The sequence below is a fragment of the Rutilus rutilus genome (genome assembly GCF_951802725.1).
Source record: "Rutilus rutilus genome assembly, chromosome: 11".
NCBI lineage: Eukaryota > Metazoa > Chordata > Actinopteri > Cypriniformes > Leuciscidae > Rutilus > Rutilus rutilus.
Genome location: NC_140216.1, coordinates 6,544,686 through 6,562,499, shown reverse-complemented (window position 1 = coordinate 6,562,499; position 17,814 = coordinate 6,544,686). Strand labels below are relative to the sequence as shown.

General features: G+C 38.6%; 1 protein-coding gene across 1 annotated transcript in view; it reads left to right on the top strand.

The window, feature by feature from the left end:
- Positions 1-16,164, top strand: part of nxph1 (neurexophilin 1) — a 32,137-nt gene extending 15,973 nt beyond the window's left edge. The window contains exon 2 of the mRNA XM_084422762.1: positions 14,222-16,164. Within this exon, the coding sequence (XP_084278888.1) occupies positions 14,222-14,986 (765 nt within the window). The 3' untranslated portion in view covers positions 14,987-16,164. The remainder of the gene's footprint in view (positions 1-14,221) is intronic.
- The last annotated feature ends 1,650 nt before the right edge of the window (positions 16,165-17,814 follow it).

Here is a 17,814-nt window from a genome sequence, read left to right as displayed (position 1 = left end):
TCTGGAGAACATTCGCTCTCATCTCTTTTCAAAAACAAATTAAGTGCCAGAGACTCAAATAATATGTTATGTTCAAATTAATTAAAATAGATGGTAATTACAAGTGCGAGCAATTAAATAAAGCTGCATTATTTCTGAAGGACCTAGTTTTGATTACATCATAATATGTAATCAGTATAAAACTTCAATACAATCGCAGTGACTGGCGCGTTTACAATTGATCTGAAGTGAAAGGAAAGTTGTCCTGTGTCTCGGCCCTCATTTCCATGTTGTAACCACAGGCCACAGACAAAATAACCGAGACACTGAGCAATCGATCAATATCAAGGACCTAATAAGGAGTAAATCCAGCTATCGCCTCAAGGACAGCTTCGGTCTTCTTTGTAGAGGTATCATATAAGTACTGAAGTATGCGGTGAGAAATTGAGTCATTAATCAATGAGAAAAGTTAGTTCTTTGAGGGTGGGAGTGAATCTTGCACTTTTACGCTCTTGAACTTCCTTTAAAAGCTCACTGATATTTAGATCTGGTGATTGGAAGGCAAGGCATTGACTCAATCCCGGTGTTCACAAAACTGCTCTTGAGAATATAAGGGTATTATCATTTTAGAATATGGGACTGTTATGTGAAGACGGTGTTTGCTCAACAGGGTGCACCTGGTCCTATAAAACTGCCTATATTCCTTAGGCGTTTTAAGAGCATGCACAGCAATCTCTGGATCTAATCACTGTCGTGAGATGGTTGCTCGTATCATTACAGATCCCCCACCATGTTTTACAAGCTGACAGCAGACGTTGTGGGTTGAAGCAACCGCAGAATTTCTCCAGATGTAAACCCTGCAGGAAAGCATGTCGAAAATAGCGTGGAAGATGATTCCTAATGCCATTTAACTTTTCTTCTTCTGATCTTAGACCCAAGACATTTCCAGACTTCAGACAGGGCTACAGTGATACTGAAATCATTTCTAATGCAATACATTTGAGCTACATATAACCACCAGTACACTGTAAAAAAGAATATGATAAGTTATCACAACATATGTTTTTACATTGCTTTAACTCATCAAAATAAGTTAAGCAATTTTCTACTTTTTTTATTATAAGTTATACAAGATTCAACTAATTTTAAGTCAGTTTAATGTAATTTAAGTTTAAATGACCTAAATGTCATACAAATGAGTTGATTGTACTTAAAAATTTAAGGCAGCAACTCTATTATTGGTTAGTGTTCCTCTTTGCAGATGTTGGTCATATGCTGATGTAATTTCTGAGACTGCTTTCTTCTTATTATTTTTATTTTTGGTCTTTTAGAATCCCTGATAAGGTCCTAATATTGCTTTGAAAAGTCAAAAACAAAATGTAGTTGGAATTATTATTATTTTTATTTTTTATTTTTTTTACTTTTGCTTAAATAGTCCACTACAATTTAAACATTAACCATTTAAACATTATTTAAACATTTACAGCCAATCAGAATCCACCTGAACTTTAAAAAGCTTGATGAACGGCAGATGACATAACTGCAATGTGCATGCAATAATAAACATATCGTGCGCTGATGTGGAATAAAATAGTTATCTTTATAGTTATTGTTCTTGTGAACAGGCCTTAATTCATAAACATTAAACAGTGTATTTGACCGTTATCCCTTGAAACCAATTTCCTACACCGATACATGCTATTTACACTGTGTAAATAGCAATAACTACTTTTTACACTGTTTAAATAGCAATAGATTCTATTTACACAGTGAAAATAGCGATGGATTTTATTTACACTACAGTATGTAAAAATAGCAGTATTAGTAGTACTAGTAGTTATTTATACTTATAAACAGTGGCAGATACTAATTACACCTCAGTGTTGTTGCACATTACACAGTATGCAATAATAACATACAGTGTAAATTTGTATATTTATTAAAATTATTAAATGGATGTCGCCTTATTGGGATAATAAAGCCCTCCCTACAGTACCCCTAACCCTAAACACTTTAATATTAAACACACGTGAGAAGCTTTATTTCCACTTTTCGAATATTTTCTTCATTTTTATTGAAGATAAATGTCTTTCCTTATCTGATATGTGATGGGAAAAGGGAGTAGAGCGAGTTTCTCTGCAAAAGGCGGATTCGAACACAGGCCTATTTGCGTCAGGACTTTCATCCACGTGCATTGAAATACTAATTTTCTTCCCGTCTAAAATTATTTTATTTCATCACGTGTCTCAGTAAGCAATCATGTAATAATCCACAGTTAGAGGGTCATTACTGCAAACAAAACTCCATTAAGATGATACAAGATCCCTCCGCTTAGTGCCGTGGTCCTGATCAGTGTTTATTTTACATTTAATTGTCAAATACTGTTAATTGTCTGGCCTTTGCAGCCACATTTCTATGATTAAGCATATATTTAAACTCCAGCTTAAAAAATAAAACCTTTTTCATACATTTTTGCATTCATTGTATACATGCAGTGCACAAAACAACACAAATCAAAGTGACAGGGGAATCCAGGCTCAAATGCGCATCCCGTTGTTTGCTCTTCATTTCAATTTTAATCATTTTGTTCAGAGCACAGTAAAAAAAAAAGAAAAAAAGAAGAAAATCATACAAATCCAGCCCAAACATCAATGATTGCATTGTGTATTCATAATGTTTACATGGGCAAATAAAGCATCAGCCTTCTATCAGCGAAGCCAGTATAGCATTATCTAGATATGATTGCTTCTGGTTTACCTGTCACCAAACAGATGAGCGTGAGATGAAACCGGGCTGTTTTTATCAGGAAGCAAAGAGCCTGTCGGCAGGTTAAAGTGGCAATGGCAGATACTGTAACCCGTAAGTAGCCCTGTCAGTGGCCCGCTACGATGTACATGTGCATATTGATCTCTGACTTTCAGTTAAATGCTCCTTGAGGGGTTCTCATGATAGAAGCTCCTGTCTTTTCCCTTGCATCTCTCTCCATTTCACATCGCATCCACAAATCAATGCGGCACTGTAACACTCCACAGGCCGTCTATAAAACTCAGCTGCAGATTTCCAGTGTAGAGACAGTGGCAGAACAGCGCTTCGTTTCTCCTCGGCTGAATTATTTGTGTCCTCAACCACTAAATCATATTGATTAAAGCTTGTCACGGATTTGAAATGAGGTCCTGTGGGGTCACTTGCAGCAGAAATGGCAGTTTATTGGATTACAGGCTTAATTTGATTTTGAGCGACGAGCGTGCATTATGATGGCATCCTCCCTGGAGAGCATTCCTCTTTACCTGACTCTTGAACCCTCCTACCACTTCAACCAAAAGGACAAAACACACACGTATAAATACTCTTGGCACTACAAAAAAACACATTTCCTGAAATGTGAAGCCTCTTAGAGGTAGGGCTTTTTTTTTTTTTTCTGTGTGTGTTTGCATCTACACTATTAATGCATTTGTGTTGTCTTTTTAAAGGGATTGTTGAATATGATTTCATTTTTCTAACTTTAGTTAGTGTGTAATGCTGCTGTTTGAGCATAAACAACATCTGCTTTTTAAAAACTACAACAAACGGCTGGTAAGGACTACACAACATTCCTCCTGGGTTAGAGACATCACTAACTCTAAAATTTACATAAACCCCGCCCCCGGGAATGTGATTTATAGATTATCAAGACAGAAAATGCTAATCAATGACTAGAAGATAACTACACATAAGCTACAAAAATTCACCCACTAAGCATTCAGAAATGTTGTCTACATGTTGTCACTTCTTCTTGAGTCTCTCCATCGTTCTGACTTCGGTTTGAACATAAAAGGCTAAAAGTTGTTGAAATTTTCAGTGCATGTCTGTGTGAGGTAAAAGGACACAAGCTCATGAAGCTCCGCCCTCTGTGCCGGGAGCAGCAGCTCATTTGCATTTAAAGGAACAGACACAAAAATGGTGCGTTTTTGCTCACCCTAAAAAATGGACAACTTTAACATGCTGTATAAAAATATCTGTGGGGTATTCTGAGCTAACATTTCACATAAACACTCTGGGGACATCAAAGACTTATTTTACATCTTGTGAAAAGGGCATTATACCACCCCTTTAAAGAGGCCATATTATGCCATTTTACAAAGTCTTGATTTTTTGGGGGATCTACTAGAACAGATTTTCATGATTGAATGTTCAAAATAACACCTTATTTTTCACATATTTTACATTGCTGCAGCACCTCTCTTCCAGTAACGCTCTGTTTAGTTCCTGTCTCTATGAAGCTCCTCCTACCAAAAAGCACAATGTGCTCTGATTGGTTGGCTGGACAAGTGTGTTGTGATTGGTCAACCGCTTTGAGTGCATTTCGGAAATGTCACGCCCCTTTACCATGACGCAAATTTCAACAAACTACTAGTGCAACTCAATCAGGTCTCAACACTTTTTTTTTTTTTTTTTCTGTTCGTTCCCAGAACTGCAATCAATGTACAGATTTTAGATGTTTGTAATTAACCTATGGATTATGAGTGTCCAATGCAAGGGTTATATATATATATATATATATATATATATATATATATATATATATATATATATATATATATATATATATATATATATATGGATGGACTAAAACTTTTAATAAACATACTGCCAATAGCTTTCGTATTTCAATCTAAGCCATCCTTTTTTCTCTTTTTGGATTAGACCCAGTATTAATTTAAATTAATATTAGTATTAAATTAATTCAAATTGGTCTAGGAAACCTAACCCCAAATGACTGAAACTAAATTGAAATTCAATAGCTTTGATCACTATATAAGTTTTTTTTAACAGATTCATGATGTTACAAACTATAACGTACTGAAAAAAAAAAAAAAATGCTTTGTAAGCGGCCCCTTCTCATCATGCACTGTACAATCGGTCTTTCTCTGCAGATGTTGCTAGCGCAGGTGTCTAATGGCATGGTATAGATCCAGGTCTGCCAAAAAGGAAAATAAATAAATAAAGAACAGGAGTAGAAGAAATCATTTGGAGAAGAGCAGCACAGCTTCAGTTTATTATTCCAGCCTAAAATCTCATTAAGTGTGACACTGAGGATTAGTTCAGAGGGAAAAAGAGTAGAGAGAGAAGTCTCCCACAAATAGCTGTGAGGAGCGACGCGCTGGCTTTTGTTTGCCATCATTAATTCTGCGCTGAAGTGGCTAAGAGGAAGGCCCCGAATCACTGATCAGAGGAGGCCCCCCGAATATGACAGCGGGACAGGTGCCCTCTCTTCCTCTCGCTCTCTTCTCACACGCTCACTTTTCCGTCTTGCTGCGTCTGTGTTCTTCTCTCTCGCCTTCTCGGCTCTTAATTGGGGTGATTGGGCGGCGGGGCCATCTGCGATGCTGACAAAGGGAAGCCTGCTTTGATTTATGGAGCCTCAGGCCACATTAGTCTCAAGATTTCCACAGTAAATATCAGCGCTCAGCAGCGGAGTTGGCTCAATAAAATCTGCATTGCTCAGGAAGAGAACTGTGGGAATAGTATTGAGATGATGTTAGACTTTCACTGTTACATTTCGGGGTGCCATTTTAAAAGAACTATGTGCTATACTTTTGTAGCATTTTGCAAATTGTGTATAAAGTTAGAAAATGTTGGTTTATAGTAGAGCTGCACGAAAGATTGCGATTTCGATTCAAACATCCACACGATCCTATTCCTAAATGACAAGGATTCAGCTGTCTAAACATTTGACAAGCACGATCACAGTAAACATTCAGATCTGCGCTGGTGCTGCCGCTGAGCCAGAGAGAGCAGTTGTCATGTATAGGTATGAAACAGCTTTTAAACCACACAGTATCATTATTTCTGAGTTACAACAAAAGTACTGAGATAAAGGTTTATAGTTCAGATACATGAACTCTGGTCTACAATAGCAATCTAAAACAAGAGTAAAACACCTTTTGAAAGTAATTTGATGCTTCAAATAAAGATTGTATCAATTACATCGTTACACCAGTAGGTGGAGACACGTGACTGTTAAAAACATTATTTGTCATTGAATCGTTCATTTAAGAGATTCATTCAAAAAACACTGATTCATCCAGTAATAAAACAACTAAAGCCTTTATGAGTGAGTCATTGAATCATTCATTCAAACCGATTTCTTTTTAAATAATCCAAAAAAATGTTTTTTTTATATTTTAATATAAAAATATTTTTTAATTAAATTACGTTAATTTGTTTAGTCAGAATCATGGGAGAATCTGGATTTGTACTATCCAGAATCGTGCAGCTCTAGTTCATAGACTGTAATATTTAATATAATCTGTAATTTTACCATACTATGTACTATGTGCTCTTTCGGTTTGTTAGAACTTGTATGTTATGTGCAGCAGTGTAGCTATTGTGCTGTTAAATGATTATGTTCACCCAATCAGTGTCTGGGATTGACAGCTGTATTTATTATAAAAACAGGTGTGACTCACAAAGTCTCCAGTGTCATATTCACCTGTCATATGTTAATCAACGGTGTATTGGGTTTATGAGTCATGCAACAGCATCTGGATCTAAAACCTGTTCTGCTCACACAGTTTACCTAAAACACGTCTGTGAATCCTGAAAATTGACACACAGAATGCATTTTTGCATTCCACTGTGCTATTTTTCCATTGTTTTTCTATGTAAACATGCACTAGATGGGAGTGTTTAAAGGGATACTCCACTTTTTTTGGAAATAGGCTCATTTTACAACTCCCCCAGAGTTAAACAGTTGAGTTTTACCGTTTTCGAATCCATTCAGCCGAACTCCGGGTCTGGCGGTACCACTTGTAGCATAGCTTAGCATAGATCATTGAATCGGACAAGACCATTAGCATCTCTCTCAAAAAAATGACCGAAGAGTTTCGATATTTTTCCTATTTAAAACTTGACTCTTCTGTAGTTACATCGTGTACTAAGACCGACGGAAAATGAAAAGTTGTGATTTTCTAGGCTGATATGGCTAGGAACTATACTCTCACTCCTGCGTAATAATCAAGAAACTTTGCTGCCGTACCATGAGTGCAGCAGGCGTAATGATATGACGCAGCGCCTGAAAATAGTCCCCAGCTCGGTAACTTGCAACGTGACCGGGACTAAGTTTGTCTAACCTATTAGACCTATTTTCAGGCGCTACGTCATATCATTAAGCCTGCTGCACTCATGGTACGGCAGCAAAGTTTCTTGATTATTACGCAGGAATGAGAGTTTTATTTATTATCAATCAATCAAATTTTACAATTCGTATTTTTATATGCAATATTGTAGTGTTTATTATAAATGATTTATCTGTGCACGTCATAATTTTTTTTTAATTCATGTGCCCTTATATTCTTTAATCAAATATGTTATCCTTCCCTCCCCCCTCGAAACGACTTCTCTTCTCTTCCTGTCATGTGCTATGGTGCGAGGGCGTGGCAGCTCCCCTCAAACCGTTAGTCTGCTATGAGCGAGAGATGAAGAGGAGGAGCGATAAAGTAAAACCCTGCCCTCTATTCAATATTCCATTTCACTTGGAAATACGTCACAACACTGGAGAAAAGTCGTTTGTAACTTCCGGTTCATGGCGACTTTAAACTTTTTAAGTTTACCAATGCAAATCCACACTATTATTGAGCATTACGCAGTGTCTCGCTTCTCTTTCGGGCATCTCGAGCGCAAGTGTCGTGTTTTTATAGCCCCATATCGAGTTAAATGAAGTTCATCTTTTGAAAACTTGTTGTTTTTATAGTACCATGTCAAGATAAAAACATGTCGCTTTCCATTCTTCAACACAACGTCTCGCCTTTTAAATGCAAAAAAAAAATGTTCTGTGTGAATGAAAACCATAGGGCCGGTTCATACAGAACATGTTTTACATTCCGCTTTGTGGCGCTTTTAATAGATTACCCTTTAGATTACACTTTAATAGTGTAGTGTAAATCTACACTAGATGAGCATTGTTGAGCATTGTGCAGTGTGTCTGCTCATTCAGCGTCGTTCAAGTTTAACTTTTAAAAATGTGTCATTTTCCATTCCTCTGCGCAGCTTCTCACATTTTTAAATGCAAGAACACATTTTGTGTAAATGGCCCCTAAGACCTAGAACTGCTGATCATTTTCTGCTGCTTCGTGCATACGAGATTCTGTCATGCATTTTAATATTCTCATTTGGTTGTTTTGTAATTACGTTCGTAAATGCAGAAAACGCATCTTGTACAAACGGTTTCTGTACGGTCTTTGTGTTACACTTTGCAATACCTACTTGACAGTGTGTCAGGGGAGTCCACGGTCATTGTTACAAACACACACTGGCTGCTATACACAACGAGCGTGACAGCCTGCTTTAATGGTGCGTCTAACGGCCTTCTTATGACACCATTAGGCAGTTCTAGTGCATGGTCACAGTCTGATATTCCATGGCTGCTTAGCAGCTGTCCAACTCTTGCAGCAAGCGCGTCTCTGCCCCAGCGGCCCATCCTAAAGCACAGTGCTTAGTTATGTCGCTAATGGGCCCGTGCAATGCCTCGTACTCCTACAAACCAAACGCACGCAGCAGGCAGCAAGGAAGGGGGGGGGTGTTAGAAGAGCCTGCGAGTGCTTTGTTAGCAGAAGTGGATTTAGTTGAAATCCATCTTCATTTTTGCCTTTCCTTTTCATTTCTCTCAGGACGGCCGCAGCGTGAAGCGCCTTGTTTAAGTGTCTAGGTTGTGGATGGCAGCGAATTGCTGAGGAGGAAGAAGATATGCACTGTTTTATCTCATCAGCTAGGCTGTAAATGTTGTTTGGGAGATTGTTAAAGTGAGGTACCGGAATGATCCGCTGAACAGTTTAATGGCCTATTGTTTTGCACAGTGGAGGTTTTGGCCTCGACATAGCGGTTCTATTGATAAGGACCGTGTTTTCTCTGGAACATTTATCTCAGGTGGACATTATGATCCTTTATTCATTTTTTTGTAATTCTCCTTTCACTCTACGTTTATTGTATTTCTGTAGCATAAAGGTAAGTGGTGGAATGTGCAGTCAGGGTCACAGCTGAGGACGTTCTTTCTCTATTCAGGGTTATATCTGCTTCCTCTGCTCATTCTCTTACTACTGACACTTTACAAAAGCTGTTATAACTGTGGCCATTATTGGCAGGCCTTTAGTCCACCCAATATTTTGTACGTCAACTCTATCAGAGAGATAGTATGACTCTGAAAGGAAGTTACTTCACACAGCAAGTGTACTTACTCTCTATAAGTGTGGAAATTTATCTTGGGTTAAACTAAAATTGTATTTTATTAGAAAAGTATGTTTAATTTAAATTTATAATATTGACATGTTTATAGGTATTATAATTTATTGATATCAAATAGGATATATATATATATATATATATATATATATATATATATATATATATATATATATATATATACCACACACACTAATTGAAATATAAGTAAATATATACTTATGTACTTATTAGAATTATATAGCTATAATAATAATACTTATTTTAAAATATTTATGAAAAATTGTAAGTAATATTTTTCATTCTTCATCATAACACTCACTGAAAACACATTCTTCTGTTTTTTTTTTTTTTCTTCTTCCTCAAATTAAAGGACACCCCCTGAAGCTGAGGCTGATTATGATTTTAAAAGGTTAATTTAAATGTTCTCCTTTAATGCGGCAGTTTTAAAAATGTGGACACCTGCAAAAACGCTGAGAACAACCACATTGTAATGTTTCACTTACTAAAACAGCCCTGGCGATGTAATCAATGTGTCTATAATATGCTAGCTAACACTGTAGTTGACTTATTGATGCATATTAATACCTTAATTAGTGCAAATTAACATTCATATGAAACACAAATGTGCGGCAATAACATAATTGCATTTTCAGAATTAGCCTGTATAATTATTCCATTTAATCTGCTATCATTAATTACAACCAAATGTAAAGCTCTGGCTTATGTTAGGCAAGCAGGGTCTGATTCTCTGCGTTTGTTAGGACTGCAGTGCAGTCACAGAGCATGAATTTCAAGGTTAAATACGGTCAGTGGCATTAAACTCTTCAATAAATGTAAAAAATTTCAGTCTTCAGACTTTTACTTTTATAATTTGTCACACCATTCTGTACACGACTGTTTATAGTTTAAAAATATATATATATTTTGCAAGTTACTCACATGTGACTTTTCGATGTAAACATTGTGCTTTTTTTTTTATTATATATGAAATAATAATCTAAAATGATATTCTATTTATTATATATTTTAGTATTGGTGCTTTAATGAGCATGCTGACAACATGCTGTGCTTTAACTGTTATTTGCACTGAGTATTGCTGAATATTTGCACAATAAAACCCTCCTGGAAATGTTACATTTTTAATCATAAATTACATCATAAATTCATCCCCTTTAAAACAGCACTACAATTCAGATGGACATATTTGGCTATTGTATCACATATTGCATTGTTTTTTTGAGTGTCCCACCATAGATTTTGTGTTTTTTAGATGCAGTGTCCAAAATTGCCATTCACTCAACCCACTAAGTGGTTGATTTTTAAAATGTCATTTTACACATCCCCAGTTATAATGAACAATATGTCCTGACTACTGTATGGTTTTTGCATTTGTAAAAGCCTTTTCATTTTTATAACGTTTGATGTTGTTTGGCTTGCTGTTGGGATAAAGTAGCCAATATGATCCATTCTGTCTAACTTGAAGTTTTTAAAGCAGGCAGACTCATTAAGACTCACACCAGGCACACAGATTCATGTACACACGCTGCTCTTGCTGACCTGATGCTGTGCAGTGCCTGGGGGAGTCCAGCTGTTTGTGCCTGGCTGGCCGGCTGTCAGTGGGTGAGGTGGGAAGGCCTTGGCCGTGACTCCCCCTCGAATGTGTTTACCAGATGCACTGTTGCCTCAGGTGAGCGCTGCAGCTGGCTCTGTAAAGCTCCAGCAGTCGGGCTGGATCCAAGCCCATCATGGCAAGACAGACTGGACAGACCGAGGCTTGCATTCAGACATCCGCTATGTGTGCAGGCGTTATGCCCCGGAGAACTGACTCCTGGCCAGTGTTTTGGTGTTTGTGCTGTCCACGTGTGAGCTTTTTAAGGTCGCCAGAGGTGGACAGACACAGACTAGCCATAGGCAAAGAGTTGGCCACTTAAGCCAGGCCTGTTTTACAGTTGTTGAATGCAAGTATTTAGATTTACCTTTTAAAGGTAGGTTCGGCAATTTCGGGGAGGCTAGCAATAACAAACCAGCTTTGAAATAATGAGATCCCTTGCACCCTCCGTTCAGACCGTCTCCAAACCCACGCCTCCTCCAAAACACATGAACGTGCACAGCCAGAGCAGATTCAGCAAAGCGTCACGAGAGATGGCGTTAAATTACCTCATGTCTCAAAGCACATAACATTACAATAATAATGAATGTAAACAACTTACAGAGCTCTTACTTGTACCACCTGACTGCTGCAGATTCATTTCGGCTTTGATAGTGTTAAAATAGAATCGCGTAAATTCGAGTCTGAGGACGTGAACAGCTCCGAGTCACAGGTTGCCGTCTCTAAATTACGTTCGCGACATGGCATGAATGCAGTATAAGCTTGTGTTTTGGCTCAGGAGGAACTGTAAAAAGCGTCTGCTGTTTGTTTGCGGCGCTCAGTAACTGTCTACAAATCTCCATAGCCTTATTGAATGCGCTGATGACATATGATGTCTGCATGAGCAGGGTGCGCGGTGGTATGGAAATACATACGCTGACAGGCAGGTTGGACATCCAATCATTGCATTCGGACCGAATGTAATGATTGGATGAAAAATGTTTTGGTCCTGAGACTTCCAAAACAATATGTGATGCGATCTGGGAAAACCCGTCGGATGTCGCGCTGGGCCGTTTTAAGTAAATTCCAAAATAGTTTGAATGTCAGTTTTTTTGTCAATTTTTTTTTCATTAAATTATTATTCTATAACATCTTTTCTCTTATCTCTGAAAATATCTTGGCAAAATTCCATTGTTTAGTGCAGAAAAACAGCGATTTATAGTGTCAAGCTTAAAATACTCTCTTTCTCTAATGCATTCTATGCGACCATTTTCTCTAACGCCCGGCAGAGGTGAAAAAACAAAACAATCGCCGTATATCCCATAAACCTGTCCGTCTTTTAACACTACAAAGATAGTTTACCTATAAAATAAACTACATAACATGTACAGTGAATGTGTATTAGTGCGCATTTCGCGCCAATCCTGTTTAAACTATAACGTCACGCAGTTTTATAACAATCGCGAGATGGAGGACAAGAAGCGTCCCGACGGTGACAGAAAATCATAACGATCGACCGACTTCAGATAAACATAACTTTTGCTACCAACAAGCTATGATAAAAATAAAAACAGATTTGGAAAGGGCTTGATACCAGCTTCCATATGATATCAAAACCTGTAATAGGTAAAAAGGGTTTTCCCAGATCACATCACATGTAATTTTTTATATATATATTTAGACTATATTTAGTTTCAACCAGAATAACAAAAAGTGTTCATAAAAAAATTATATTTAACTGGCTTTTTGTATTAAAATGAATGTAAGAGCTTTGTAATAAGCAGGTTAATCAGTCATTATCACAAATAAATCCCTTCAGGGTGGTACAAGACATTGTGATGTCTCTGTTAAGGCGCAGTATGTAAAACTTTGCAAAAAACATACTGAATGAGTGTCACAGAATAGTATTAACAGTAAAAATAAAGAATAAAAATGAGAAATAAATATAAAAGAGTAAGAAAATAAAGTACAGAAAACTGATAAAAAAAATCTAAAGAATTACATTTGAAAACCAATTAAGTAGATAATAATTTTTATTATTATAATTTTTTTGTATTTTTTTTAACTAGCTGACTGTATCCTGTCTGTATGTTACATAGCTTATAATGCATTGGATGATGAATACATAAACATGAATACAAGTTTTTCCCCTCAACATTTTGTTAAAACAAGCTCTATAAAGATCCATTTATTAATGCAAGTGCCCTCCCAGTCGGTCAGGCTGCACTGAACTTCACACAAATAGCTCCTTGAAACTTGTTCAGCCTTGGAATGTTTGGATTGCCCCTTTAGCAATCAACCATTAATAAATAATAACTCTGTCTTTAATCATGCACCCAGAGTGTAAAACATATTACTCTCATTTAGCACAGGGCGAGGCCTCTTATTCCATATATGAGGAAGAGTAATGTTCCTTAATTTCATATCTGAACTCTCCTCCAAAGGCTCTTCATCACTAGTGTGGATGCTTGTCAGGTGAATGTTGAGTTGTGTGCTTTCATTCATTTATAAATAAATAAATAAAACATTTTATGTGAGTACTGAGCATGAGCAGACCACTATCAAGCAAATTCCCAAGTTTTTAAGTTAAACTTCTCTTAATTTGCATTTTGAACCACCCTTCAAGACACATATTGATTACCTTTCAGGTTCGCAATGTGAAATCCTTAAGTGAGCCACGTGGCCTCGCTCCCACCCAGCGCTGTGTTTAAAATGGACCTGCATCGCCCTCACGCTTTGCATGTGCTGTGAGGCAATTCTGTCCGAAGGGTCGGGCAGATTGGTAGCGAGACCTTATTTTCTAACTATCGATCCCAGGGGTAGCCCTCGAGATGCAAAAACCACCGCAAGACGGATCTGCTGTCAGGTCTTACAGTAGAAATCAGGCAATCAATGTCACGGCGCTCCGCCAGGCCCTGTGTGGACCTAATTCCACTCATCTGCACTAAATGGAGAGAACCCAGTGGTTCATCAATCATCAATTCAAGGAGCAATGGCTGGTTAATAGTCTGCTCTTTACTCAAAGAATAGTCACCGGTATTATCAGGGAGGGCTGGCGGAGATGCCCTCCCCAACCGCACAACGTGACGAGTTTGATCGCTGTATTCTTTTTTTCTCATTCGCCTCGCTTCGTTCTAATTCCCTGATGGCTCCTGTCAGCTAACAACGTTGCAAATTGAAGCTTGCGGGCTTGATCGATTATCTTTTTTCCCCCCTCATCCTAATCCATTTGATCTGTCTGTTGAGTAGGAGACTACATGATTGTGGGGGGGTGAGGGGGTCAATATCTCCCGAATCAAGAGTAATATCCACTTAAATCCTTTTTCCTGTCAAGCGGCACGGGATGAAATGCTCACTTGCTTTGCATTATACGTCTTCTGTAGCTCTTTAAGGTTAAGACGGCTCAATAATGTCCTCTCCATCTTGCTTTCTTAGGTTTCAACTGCCCACGGTTCTATCCCGGGGAAGTCGGAGCTGCTCAAATCAGGGAGCCCCAAGTCGACACTAAAGCATATATGGACAGAAAGCAGTAAGGACTTGTCCATCAGTCGACTTCTATCACAGACTCTCCATGGGAAGGAAAACGCAACAGCCCTGGACCTGCACTATGACACTCCAGAGCCTTACTCAGAGCAGGACCTGTGGGACTGGCTGAGGAATACCACGGACCTGCAGGACTCTAGGCCTCGAGCCAAACGGCGGCCGATGGTAAAGACGGGCAAGTTCAAGAAAATGTTCGGCTGGGGAGATTTCCACTCTAACATCAAAACGGTCAAGCTCAACCTCTTGATCACAGGCAAGATCGTCGATCACGGCAACGGCACCTTCAGCGTCTACTTCCGCCATAACTCCACAGGCCAGGGCAATGTGTCCGTCAGCCTGGTCCCGCCCACCAAAATCGTCGAGTTTGACTTGTCGGCCCAGCAGTCGGTCATCGACGCCAAGGATTCCAAGTCCTTCAACTGCCGCATCGAGTACGAGAAGGTGGAGAGGGGCTCCAAAAACACGCTCTGCAACTTCGACCCGTCCAAGACATGTTACCAGGAGCAGACGCAAAGCCACGTGTCCTGGCTCTGCTCAAAGCCCTTCAAAGTCATTTGCATTTACATCTCCTTCTACAGCACCGACTACAAGCTAGTGCAGAAAGTCTGCCCAGATTATAACTACCATAGTGATACTCCTTACTTCCCCTCTGGCTGAAGGTAGCTGCTGACATCACCTACATGAAGGACAACGAGAGGCAAAGGATGGAGCTCTCTCCCCATCCACAACAAATACATGTTCCCCTCACCGTCCATACCATGCTTTCATGGCCCGGATCTATTAAAACAACTTGACAAGAGAAGAATTTGGCTGTTTGCACTTTCATTTGAGTGCTTTTGTTTGATCAATTGGTATCCTTTAAGTTACTGCACTTATTATTATTAATTTATTGTTTATATCTTTTAATGTTATTAGGATATTATTTGACCACTGGGGTGTTGCTTGTATGACCATGTAAACTCATGATTCTGTCCTGTAATGTTCCGTTTTAATTTAGAAATGTGTAAGTGTTTGGTTTCTCAGAATATTTGTTTAATTAGTTAATTTGTACAAGTACATATATGTTTCTTAGAACTGCCAAGAGGCCACGAGGGTGTAGATACAGTAGGACTTTTATTTTTAGATGGTAGTTCGCCTCAGAAGCGATGTCACTGGAGAATTATTCGTGACCAGAATCTCAATGTTCCCTCCACCTGCAAACTTTTGAACACCCCTGGAGTCCCTATACGTTCTTGAGTAATTCCTCCCAGCCCAAAGGCCCAAAGATGAGGAGAATGGCTTTGTTCTGCTGGTTATGAACAGGCCTTAACTACAGGCATGTTTTCTACCTATTACAAAGAAGCTGTACTGTATAAATTGCGGATTGTTCAGCCCAAGCTGTCTCCTGTAGTTTAATAAGATCCAGGAATGGTTGGAGGGCTTGCTCATTGTCACTTATAATACACTGTAATGTAATGAATTCTATATCCTAGAGCCTAATTTGTATGATTGGTTTGTATTGTACATAGTTGATCCTGATGGAGCTGCTTCTGTATATGCCTTCATTCATTGTCTGTTAACCCAAAGCCCCCCCCTCCCTTCTCTCTCTCTCTCTCTCTCTCTCTCTCTCAGCACCCCATTCCATATATGCTTGTTCTCGGTTCCTCGGACAAAGAAACTGATGTTGCTGATGTAGATGTGAACTCCATGAAATCCATGCTCTTGTACAGGGGCTGTAAAACTGTCAAAAATATATATTAGAAGTACTTATCATCTGTATGATCATGTTTACTTTCAGGGGGAACAAGGGGATGGAGATGTACAAATGAATAAAATACTGAAAGTTTTATCAGGTGAAGTCTTTGTTATTGTGTGTTACTCAGAATGTTCTATGAAAATCATGTTGTTTTTTTCTTTTTCTATATGCTTGCCTTAAAAGTTCCCCATTACTGAATGTACATACAATTTCATGAAAAACTAGTCCTAAAACTTGGTCAGAAGTAATATGCAGTTTAAGGGGTCTTTTTTTTTCGGTGAAAACAGTACGCTAATGAAATTTAAGTTATGACTGTGAAATAGTCAAGCTCAAAAGAAGAACTTTATACCCTTGTTGCCACACGGTTTGGTATAGTCTACTGAGAAGGGAGATCTTTCATTTGCAGATCCAATATATCTCAGTGGCAGGAAGTGGAGATGGTGAGAGCTGCAGACCGATAAGTGTGAGTTTCAGGAGCAGGGACTGCCACAAAACACTCCATTGCAGCAGTTAGGATCAGCGGTCCGCTGTAAAGTGATTAGGGCCTCCGGCGGGAACAATCCACTGAGTTTAGCTGGCTCACAACTTATCAGTAATTAAAGAGGGCGCTAGGTTTATGTCTTCATCGCCTGTCTACAGGGGTTTTACAGACAGGCTCATTTTGGAGCTGTCTGAAGTTTGCCTTAAATTTACTCTTTCTAATTATCCTAAAAGATGAGGTTTTGCACTGTTAGGGCATCTACTGTATCTATCTATCTATCTATCTATAGACTCTGTCTGTCTACTTCCTTCCTTCCTTATCTTTGACTTTGCTGTATGTTGTTTAATATACAAAGTTAAGCATTAAAGCAGTATTGCAGTGCATCAAATATATTTATGGTATTTTTATACTGCTTTATGATTTTTTACCGGCCTTATAAGTTGTTTTGCTGTGAATGAAAACCACTAGACTTATATATCTAATATACATACATTCACTTATTCAGTCAAATCTCTCTCTCTCTCACACACACACACACATATATATATATATATCTATATATATATATATATAGAGAGAGAGAGAGAGAGAGAGAGATCATTATATGTTTGGCTGGTTTCTCAAAACCTAATAATTGATAATGTTATTAATCAACTTGTTTGGTCCATTGGTAGCCCCCCTCCTGCATGCACAGGAATGAGAGACAGAACAGCATTTCTCCCTCTGGTGGGTCAGAACACTTCGATCTCTATAACACAACCTGCAGCAGAATCATAATTAAGTGACAGAATAACCAAACGCAGTATTTATTCAATTATGACGCCCACAGCCGCACCCGCCCCTTCCTTTGGCTGAGCCCGTTTCCGCCGCATGGAGGGGCCTGACTATCATGTGTATTTAACTCAGATGTTGCTCAATACAGATTATACGCTAAACAACTTCATGATAAATAGGTTTAATACCTCCAGATCAGATTTAGCAGCTTTCTTCCCCTGCTTAGCACTTCACAGCCGTCCCAGGGGGGACAAAGCGTGCCTTAAAGTCAGGGAAATTCCCAACAATGGGTTTTGGTCTCCTGCCCAACATTAAGCCATCCCAGCCAATCCCATCCCACTCCGAGCTCTGCTTTTGCCTCTGCAGAATTTCTGTTTTAATCAGAAGCGGAATGGAAAAGGACCCTGTGTGCCTCTGGGATATTTTTCCATTAACCATTCTGACACATGACTGACTGTGGGGGATTATTGGTTTTTGAAGAACTATTAACAGCTG